The 11,040-nt window shown below is 41.0% G+C and overlaps 1 protein-coding gene across 1 annotated transcript; it reads left to right on the top strand.

Annotated features, from left to right (window-relative positions):
- Positions 1-1,653: 1,653 nt before the first annotated feature.
- On the top strand, positions 1,654-11,025 carry spg7 (SPG7 matrix AAA peptidase subunit, paraplegin). Its single transcript, XM_026166275.2, has 17 exons — positions 1,654-2,183; positions 3,436-3,538; positions 3,616-3,705; positions 3,824-4,065; positions 4,240-4,379; positions 4,937-5,039; positions 5,121-5,246; positions 5,403-5,565; positions 5,869-6,042; positions 6,117-6,241; positions 6,365-6,467; positions 6,833-6,943; positions 7,027-7,142; positions 7,638-7,794; positions 9,235-9,398; positions 9,718-9,795; positions 9,885-11,025. The coding sequence occupies exons 1-17, from the start codon at positions 1,962-1,964 to the stop codon at positions 10,092-10,094; spliced, it is 2,427 nt and encodes an 808-aa protein (XP_026022060.1). The 5' UTR covers positions 1,654-1,961; the 3' UTR covers positions 10,095-11,025.
- The last annotated feature ends 15 nt before the right edge of the window (positions 11,026-11,040 follow it).

Here is an 11,040-nt window from a genome sequence, read left to right as displayed (position 1 = left end):
GCGGATGAAACGCGAGCTCTGATTGGCTACGATGCTGTAGGCGGATACCTTTGCAGTGCACTTTGAAAACGACGCCATTTTGGATCAGCCCAACCACCCTATCCACCCTTCTGTCCAAGCTTGAGACGTGCCCCAACGTGGCGGCCCATGTGTCACAGTTTCAAACGCCTGAGACAACGCTCCATTATATAGTTGGAGGACCACGAAAAGGAAATGGAGTACGGGCGTTGGGTGCACTCGTTTTTCTGTCTTTATAAAAACGCATTGCCAGCTCGCGTGGTACATGTTCCTAGACACGTTTACGCCGGTTGGCTCGCATCAGTAAGTGGAAGCACTTGTTTATGACAAAATAGTTCAGACAGACTTTGTCGCGCAGGCGCACAGACATTCGCGAGTTCGTGTTGTCTGACCCTGATGTGAGCTATTTTGCGACACTTATTGAGAGGGGGGGGAATCCCTGTGATAATTAAACACCTGCAGCTTCACATAATTACCTACAGGACCTCGGTGTGTGCCTCTATGCACACTGCTATTCTATAACCAATCCGTTTAAGTCCATTTACCACTCATTTAGTACGAGAGCAGTAGTTATCCCCTCTAAGTCTTTTTAGCTTAGCTATACTGACCTTCCTGATACCATTGGGCCTGGTAACCCGCAAGAAAAAATTCTGTATCATCATAAGTCATAGTAGTTATACATACATCATACTCGCTGGCATGTTTTTTAGTATTTAAGAATTTATTAATGAATGTAAAATAATTTAAACAACACTATCGGCGGTTTGGGGTTGATACTTTGAAATTGTAAATGATTATCCTTGTGAAAAACGCTCTGGAAAACTTTTTATTATAATTCTTAAGATATGCATGTTTCACGGCCTTTTATATGTCTAATGACGTGATCTAAGTGCAGCTTTCGGCTGATGAGTCTGTGAAGAAACCGGAGCGTGCTGGTGAACAAACCTGACAGACCCGTGGTTAAACTGATACGTGAACGGATGATACGAATGCTCCTATTGGCCGAAAGGAAAACTCCAAACTCTCATTGGGTCACTTTTATGCCATTCAATCAGACCTGTACATACAGTTCCATACAGTCTGCGTTTCTACGACATTGTTTTCATTATCCACAAAGCCTTTCTTCTTTCTTCTTACTTGACTGAAGCTTATTCACATTAATAATACCGGGTATTATTATTATTATTATTATTATTATTATTATTATTAAACTGGACCCTGCTCTCAATCTAACCCCACGTAACCAACATTGTCTGTTTTCATATGCATTCATTTTGCTAAATCGCACCGTACCAAAACAGCTCAATCATCTTAACCAACAGCGCTCTCTGGTGGACCAGTGATACATCTTTGACTGAAAAATCAAGTAAACAAACACCCACAACGCTTTACTGCAGGCTTCACGGGAAGCAGTAAATTTGCTAATTTAAACCGTTTACATACATTACACACATTTTTCTTTTTTTAATTCTTTGAAAATTGCGGTTAATTTCGCAACAATAAAGAGGGGGGTAAAGGTAACTGTACTCTCTGATGTTTCGTAAATGTGCTGCTTTAAAGCTGTTTTGCGTAAATCCTGCGCAAACATATGCGCAGCTTGCAGGTCCTTAAAGATCGACAAAGAAAGGTTAAAGTTCAAAGTTCGACTTCCGAGATGCGTTTAACTGTATTATTTAGCATTCTGCACATACTGAACACACAATGTATCTCTAACGAGGATTATTAAATAATGAAATCCGATTTTTTTTTTTAAATTAAATAGTCTTTGTGAGTTTCTCGCGCCGAAGTAGGTCCCCGCAGGGCTGCCGTCTTTGCCCGGCTGAGCGGTTGAATAACAACGAGCTCGAGCTCCAAACCGAGCTCTAAACCTCCGAGGAGACGGAGACAGCTATGTCGGTGCATTAGCTCCGTTAAATGTTCGCTTTCGACTAACGACAGCCACTATGTCAGCTTTGTTGTTGCAGCAAAGTGCTGGTGTTTGTCGCAAATACAGCAGAGGTTTATTGTGGACGCTGCTGAAGCGAAACTGTTATGTATTGGAGAGCAAGCCATTATCCAGCCGCGGTGTTCAAAATGTCCCATCTAGGTGTGATCACGTGAGGAAGACGCTTCTTACAAAGTCAGAGCGGACTCTTACAGATCAGCAGCAACAGAAACTCATACAGGTAAGAGTGAAGTAACTAATAGGATGAGTGGCCATGGATGGCCACTTCATTCGGAGGAAAGGTGGTTTAAATGACTGACGGTTGTTGATGCCAGACAGGAGTATTTCAGAAAATGCTGTTCTGCAGGGGGGTTTCTTCTTGTTTACCGAGAATGGTCCAAAAAAGAGGAAATATCCGGTGACCTATGGTTCTCTGGATTAAAATGCCTTGTTGATGCGAGAGGTCAGAGGAGAATTCCCAGATTGCTTTGAGCAGAAGAGCATCTCTGAGCAGCTGAACTTTGAAGCAGATGGGCTATAGCAGCAGAAGACCACTCCTGTCAGATAAGAACAGAAAACTGAGTCTAAATTTCACACAGGTTCATCAAAATTGGACAATAGAAGATTGGAAAAACATTGCGTGGTCTGTTGAGTTGATTTCTTCTGTCACATTCAGATGGCATGGCCAGAATAAACAACACGAGAGCATGAATCCATCCTGATCCGTCCATGACTCAGCTGTGTTGCTATCATGTCGATCTGGACCAAAATCTCAGAGAAATTTGTCCAGCACCTTATTGGATCGATGTCACAAAGGATTAAGGCAGGTCTGAGGACGAGGTGTACCTAAAGAAATGGCCAAGAAATATCTTTTTAGCAGAAGGCTCAACATGATTGATTTTTCAACACTTGATCTATAAGTAATTTTTATCTCCCAAAACAGTGCTAATAGCTTTTTTGGCATCAACTGAGGTTGATATCTAATAATAAAATAATCAGAAGTATCCATGGCTCTAGTCAAATTTCCTTCTCACATGTCATTCTAACTTCATGTAAGAAAATATTAATCTCTCTGCACTGTTGTTACTGAGATTTACTTCACATATATGGTATAGTTTTATTATAATGATTTAACTTGTTAAATTTGAAAGTGTCAAATATGATCGCCTTAATCACTTGTCTAGCGTGGAAAGAAAAGCGTCTGGAATTTTTCAAGTTTCTTCAAGGAAACTTAAAAAAAGTCCAGAGGCTTTTCTCCTTAGACTATGATGACCTGGATGACTGAGAACCGTCACAGATGCCTTAATAACTTATTTTTATTCTACTCTGGAAAGTCTTCAGTTTGAGATTGTGACATTGTCTGTTGTTTTTCCTTAAGTTGTAAACACATTTGTTGATAATAAATTTACACACTTTTGATTTAACTAGGTTTTCTAGTTCTGATTTTGATTCTGATTTCTTTCCACCTTTTTTCTCCAATATTCCCATAACAGAGTCTTCTCCACAGACCTTTGGGGCCTAGCTTGGTGGGACTTAGAAAAGAGCTAATTAGGAACAACCTGCTCAGGAACCCTGTTGGTTTGGCAAATTTACTCGGTAAATACTTAGTTTACCTTCATAAGTTGTTTAAAAATTCACTTATAGCTGCTTTAAATTAAACTGTTTGATTTCAGGGGCAACAAATCTCTTCAGTACATCTCAGTCTAATCAAAACAAAGATAAAAAGAATGGGCCAAAGGGGAAGACGCCAGAGGAAGATGAAGGTAAGCGATGCATATTTTTTTGCTACTTGATGCAACTGATAAATACCTGCACCACACCTGGTTTCTTTGTCACGTCATTTACTTTATTTTATTTTTTATTTTCGGCCTCACCTTTCAGAGGAGAAGAAACGTCGTGAACAGGAGGATCAGATGTACCGGGAACGCCTGCGAACCCTCTTCATCATAGCGCTCATCATGAGCCTGCTGAACTCCATTAACACCAGTGGCGGTAACATCTCTTGGAACGACTTTGTGAACGAGATGCTTGCCAAGGGGGAGGTGTCACGTGTGCAGGTCGTTCCCGAGAGTGACATTGTGGAAATATACCTTCATCCCGGAGCAGTCATCTTCGGAAGGCCTGTATGTTGTACATGATTTTCTGCACACACACACACACACACACACACACACACACACACACACACACACACACACACACACACACACACACACACACACAGTTAACACACTCAAAGTAGTGCAGGAGACCCTCATGCTTAATTCTAATTTCCTGCTACGTCTCATGCTTTGCAGAGGCTGGCGCTTATGTACAGAATGCAGGTTGCCAACATTGACAAGTTCGAGGAGAAGCTGAGAGCTGCCGAGGAGGAGCTGAATATTGACAGCAAGGACAGAATACCAGTGTCCTACAAGCGCACTGGATTTTTTGGGAAGTAAGAAAACAACTCTTATCAGAGCAGACATTCTAAGAAATCGTTTATGAGGTGCCTTCCTAATCTTTTCTGAGGATTAAGAAATAATTCAAGGCACTGCTAAAATCATACAGAGCAGATACGACAACAAAAACAAAATTATGGCTTATTTTGCTTTTCATAAAAACACAAGTTCAGCAGTATTCATTTATTTATTTATTTATTTTCTCCTCATGAATGCCTGTGTGCCAGAAACATGTTGGGAGTTTTTTGTTGTGAAAATAAATTTTAAATTTAAATTTTATTTTAAAAAGAAAATGCCTTGGAGTTTTTTTTTCGTTTTTTTTTCTTTTTCATATTTTATGCTACGTGTATCCCTGCCAAACAGCACTTCCAGTAGAAGTTGTTTGAATCCAAGAAGCGCTTCTTTTCAAATCCATTTGAACTTCATTATTGTTTCTTAGACTATGGGCGTATGCATGCAATCAATGTGGTCATAAATGTTAATATTTGAACTACAGGTTTGTCGTAATTTCAAGTTAAAAACAGCCTTTTTCCTCCCTCTATTCTTGTTTCAGTGCAGTCTATGCTCTGGGCATGGCTGCGATCGGTGTGGCGATTCTCTGGTATATCTTTCGACTTGCTGGCATGGGTGGCAGAGATGGCGGCTTCAGTGCTTTTGTAAATGAAACACATTTTAGCAAACTGACATCTATGTTGTTTGTTCTGTGGACTAACTCCACATTCCAACTTGCCTAACAGAATCAGCTGAAGATGGCCAAGTTCACCATCGTGGATGGGAAGTCGGGTAAAGGTGTGAGCTTCAAAGATGTGGCAGGCATGCATGAGGCTAAATTGGAAGTAAAGGAATTTGTTGACTACCTCAAGGTAAGAAACGTACTCAAAAGTTAAAATATGTTCATTTTGCACAAGTGAAGCACATTAAATATTTGAGATTTAATTAAGAAAGCCTTGATCAACTGAATCCTCAAACCTCCTCCTCTGCGGCTTAATACTCACAGCACTAGCTTTACCTTTTCATAGAGTCCTGAACGATACCTCCAGCTTGGCGCCAAGGTGCCCAAGGGTGCATTGTTGCTTGGCCCTCCAGGATGTGGGAAGACCCTGCTTGCTAAGGCTGTAGCTACGGAAGCCCAGGTGCCGTTTCTGGCTATGGCTGGCTCTGAGTTTGTGGAGGTCATTGGAGGTATGGACACACAGCATGAGCATCAACATGATGCTAATATTCACTGTGTGAGTTGATGATGTTGTTTATGATCATCATATAGATATAGTATTGGGTTTTACTGTAGTGAAAGCTATCTGATTTACTTGAGCCTGTAAGAGCGAGTGCCCTATTTTTTATATGTATATGCGCTGTAACAGTGATACATAAAAAATCCCAACAATCACATGACCAGCTGTGAACAAGCACTTTGCGACAGTCCCCTTTTTCAGGAGGAAACCTCCAGCAGAACCAGATCATGTACAGCGATGTGTTTGTTTGTAGGCCTGGGTGCTGCTCGGGTCAGGAGTTTATTCAAGGAGGCTCGCACTCGAGCACCCTGCATCGTCTACATCGATGAGATCGATGCTGTGGGAAAGAAGCGCTCCACCAACATGTCAGGTTTCTCCAACACTGAGGAGGAGCAGACTCTCAACCAGCTGCTAGTAGAGATGGATGGTGAGTAAAACATCTGGTTTTAGAGCAGCCCATTCGCTTTTCAGGCAGAATACTAACCTCCTCTTCTTTTGCAGGCATGGGAACAACAGACCATGTCATTGTTCTTGCTTCCACTAACAGAGCAGATATTTTGGATAATGCTCTAATGAGACCAGGCAGACTGGACAGACACATCTTTATAGATCTGCCAACACTGCAGGTATCATTGGGTATCTTCCAAATGGGTATCCTTGTCATTTGTTGCTGAGCATTTAATAACAACTTAACCTTGCTGCTGTGCAGGAGATTTGGATTGGTTTGTTTCATTTCGATTGTTTTCCAGGAGAGGAAGGAGATCTTTGAGCAGCATCTGAAGATCTTGAAGCTGACTCAGCCAGCGAATTTCTACTCCCTGCGTCTGGCAGAGCTCACCCCAGGCTTCAGTGGTACGTGCACACTTATGGTTCTCCTTAGGGATGGGGATCAAGAACCAAAAAACTGTCCAGTCAATCGTAATCATCAAGCTTGTTAGCTTATCTTCTGTGTAGGCTTGCTCAGACAACAAATCAGGAATCAATAAAATAATCAGTATTGGTTTAATAAGTAGACTCCCTCTTGGCATTGGTATCATTTAAAGAGCATCATTCCTAGTCCTAACTGAAGTCTATGAACATCTTTGGGCATACTAAAGTACTGGTCTATCTGCCTCCATGAAGAAAGAGAAGTTCTAAATCAAAAAGGATAAAACATCTCAACACTGCTGATGTTGAAGTGTTATTCTAACGTTTGTTATCTCATGGTGTCTCTGCAGGTGCAGACATTGCAAACATTTGTAACGAAGCTGCTCTGCATGCTGCCAGAGAAGGGTACAAATCCATCGATACCTTTAACTTTGAGTATGCGGTGGAGAGAGTTATAGCAGGTACAATAATGCACACGCTAAGTTCTGGGAAATAAATATTTCTCATGTGTCGGTGGCAAAATCTGACAAATGTGTGTCATCAGGAAGCGTAAAGAAGAGTAAGATCCTGTCTAAAGAGGAGCAGAGGGTCATTGCCTTCCATGAGTCTGGACATGCCTTAGTGGGATGGCTCCTTGAGCACACAGAAGCAGTTATGAAGGTACTTGAAATGTGACGCATTCTATATAAGTAAATCTTTCCAGATCTAATTGTCATGTTTAGCTTTAATCAGATAAGTCCAAAGTGTTCCACAGAGCGTGTTGAGAGTAGGGTTTCATTTCAGAGGAGCACTTGTTTCTCCACTTCACCACTGATAAGGGTTTTGGCAGTTTATACAGATGCCTGGATTATTCATAATCCTGGGTCTCTCTTCAGTTGCTCCTTTTCTGCCTCTTATACCATTTGCTGTATTAGACTTTCACACATCTGTGTATAAAAACCCAAATGGATATGCCGCATGTCCCACACAAGACACAACTATGAACAAGGACTGTGGAGGTTATATGTTGATCTAGAAAAGCATACAGTTTAATAGGCTATGATACAAATGTAAATACTCTAAAAAGGCAACAGTGCAATTGGTTAACCCTTAATCTGTACAATTCACCTTTTTATAAACCTTTCATAAACTGACAGATCATGTGATGTGTTTCAGGTTTCCATTGCTCCACGTACAAACGCAGCTCTAGGATTTGCCCAGATCTTACCCCGTGACCAGTATCTCTTCACCAAGGAGCAGCTGTTTGAGCGGATGTGTATGGCTCTAGGAGGAAGAGCTGCTGAAGCAATCACCTTTAACAAGGTTACTACAGGTACCCTGCAACTAATCTTCACACGAATCAGCTGCAATGTTAAAACCACCTGCTTGATATCGTTAAGGTTCTCTTTTTCTGACACTAAACCAGCTCTGGCCTGTTGGAGCTTACAGTCAGGCCTTCTTTGCAGGTGTCCTGTGGGGTCTGCTCCAGGGTAATTTTAGAGGATCTTTTGGGTCTTGTGGGGGGCTAACCCAGCTATCATAGGCTACGTTCACACTGCAGGTCTTAATGCTCAATTCCGATTTTTTGATCAAATCCGATTTTTTTTTGGTCTGCTCGTTCACACTACAAATAAAATGCGACAGCAAACGCGCTCTAGTGTGAACGCTTAAAGCGGCCCGCATGCGCAAAAGAAGACGTCACACACAACGCGCTCTGTTTAGACCCAGACCAAACAGTATTGTTTGACTGATGGCCCTTAATATAAAGACTTCGGACTTTACATTTCCCAATTTTTGCTTTAAGTTATTTTGTTATTCACATAATAATGTAAATAACCTAATAATTATCCTTATTGCTGTTTTAGAGGAGCGGTGCTTCAAAGGGTAGTTGCAGATTTCTGTCAGAATCTGCAGATTATACAGTACAAATAAAATGTTCACATTTCTCCAACGTTGTCTTCCCAACAGTTTCACTGACATCTACACTGGATGGCCAGGAAGCGTTCGCGATGTCTTCTCTGGAGCTGATAATTGGCGTCTGTCTTGTTTCAGTGACGTAAAAGACGAATTTAATGCGACATGACCGATCAAACAGCAGTCGCTTTCTGAAACATCAGACATGTATCGGATTCAGTACCACATACGAAAGTGACCCAGATCGGATTTGAAAATATCGGATTTGTGCCGTTCACACTGTCACACCATGATCGCATATGGGTCGCATAGGGTCAAAAAAAATTAGATTTGATGCGCTTTCGCCTGCAGTGTGAACGTAGCCATAGGGTGAAACTGGTTGGCACTCTGTTGTAGGATCTGTGTTTCAAGGTTGTTCCTGTACACCTGGATATTCTTACCAAGCAGTTTTTGTGGTGTAGAGAGGTCCATTGTCCTCCTGGAGTAGACTGTTATCATCAGGGGGAAATGTTGCTATTGGTGTTTAGTGTGATTAGTCTCCAACTGTGACAAACTAACACACAGAAGAAAGCCAGGATCCAAGGTCAGAGAGCAAATTGTTACATTAACATGACTGATGATTTACACCCATGTTTATGGTTTCTATTTCCTGTAATCACAACCTACCAGTGAACACTTCTCTTTTTTTTTTGGTCATACTGCTTACTTTAAATACATTTTCTATTATCAGTCAAATATCTAATTGCTGGGCAGCCAAATAAATATTCTCCCTTTTGGCAAGTTTGGTTAAACCTGAAAGATGTGGGAGTGGGCTTTAATTAAATTTAAACATTAAGCGTCTTTTTTTCTGTGTCCCCAGGAGCTCAAGATGACTTGCGCAAGGTGACGCGTGTGGCCTACTCCATGGTGAAGCAGTACGGCATGTGCGACAGTGTCGGGCAGGTCTCGTTCCCAGAAACAGAAGAGCAAGGTGCCATTGGGCGCCGTCCTTTCAGCCAGGGCCTGCAGCAGCAGATGGACCATGTGGGTTCAAAAATCGGATTAGTCCTCTGTTCTCAGATTAGCACTGTGAATGTTGAAGTAATAAGCTAATATTATTATGCTAAAGTATACATTTGTAGCTCTTGCAGCTGTTAGAGTATGTACGGGACATTTTCTGAAAATTTGGACGCTTTGCTACAAGCATCCTATTAAAAATAATATTTTTTTTATAATCATAATATTTCTCAGTTTTAATGTTATTTGTATTCATTCAAATGTAATCTTAAAAGCAGTTGCAAATCATTGACATTTGTTTTAAAAGTGAATTGGTAAATTTGAATACATCTTTCTGTATTTGCAGGAGGCTAAGATAATGATAGCTCGTGCATACAGACAAACGGAGAAGCTGCTCCTGGACAACAGAGACAAACTAACACTGGTCGGTTGTTTTCTTCTTTATGCGTTTTAATCATGTGAGGCCAATTCTTCTGTATTGCCTTTAAAAACTCGCTGGGTCTGTCTTTCCAGTTGGCCAATGCGCTGCTTGAGCGTGAAGTCGTGAACTACGATGACATTGAAGCCTTGCTGGGTCCACCACCCCATGGGCCCAAGAAGATGATCCTCCCACAGAGCTGGGTGGAGGCAGAGAGGGACAAACAAGACACAGGAGAAGACGAGCCTCAGCCGCCTCCACCCCACAAGCAGACAGACGAGGACATGAACCCTCAGCTGGTGTGATCTTCGAAATGTACAGCGTATTTAGTCCCTTCTTTAGTGCTTTATATTTCTAACAGTGAAAGTTTATAAAAAACTCTGCAGTCCGTGCAAACTTTCGTGCAAATGAACATTTGCAGTTGTCTCCACTTAGCTAATGTGTGTGATAATCTGCAACTTTCAGAATGAATATTTTTGGGGAATTCCATTATTCTCTCGTGTGCTTGCTGCCGAGACATATGATTATGCAATGGTGACAATAAAAACAAGTGTTTTTAAACAGGTTTACAAACAAATACAAGTGCTAACAGTTGAGAAAAAGCCTCTGAACAGTATTTACTTTGTGCACTTAGCAGGTTTATGCCAACATAGGTGTTGATGGCTCCAGTAGATGTGATCTTTTTAATTTAAAAAATATAATAAATCATTTTCAGGGTTAGCTTCAGATATTTCTTTGGAAAATCTGTGTTATTTTAGATGGCAGAAGTGAAGCTGCTTGAGCATTTGTAACTGGAGTTTTTCTTTACTGAAATAATCTGTACTGTTAGGTCACATGCACAAAATATATTGGCACTGATGTTTGTGACTGGGGTTTTAAAAACTCATCAAGGTGTGCATTAGTCTGTAGTGAGCTGCAGTTAGACCGCTTAGACCTGAAACAGAGGCGGTGAGGAATAACTGTTCTGAGGAAACCACATTCTGCATTTTGTAAAACACCTTTAAAGCTGAGATTTCAAAATGTATGTCATGCTGGTGATGAAGCAGCAGATTTTCCACCACACACTTTGGTCTTTCTCTCATCTTGAATCAGTAATTAAGTAGGAACAGATTAGAAGGTGTTTCTTTTTTGAGAAACGATGTTTGTCAGGGACTGCACGTTGGTTTTATTGCTAGAAGTGAATATAAAGCTCCAAAGAATGGTTTTGCCAAATATTTAAATAAAGTTTTATTTAAACATTGTGTTGTTCTT

This window comes from Astatotilapia calliptera, chromosome 1 (assembly GCF_964374335.1).
Source record: "Astatotilapia calliptera chromosome 1, fAstCal68.1, whole genome shotgun sequence".
In the NCBI taxonomy this organism is placed as follows: Eukaryota; Metazoa; Chordata; class Actinopteri; order Cichliformes; family Cichlidae; genus Astatotilapia; species Astatotilapia calliptera.
This window is presented reverse-complemented; position numbering and strand designations above follow the sequence as displayed.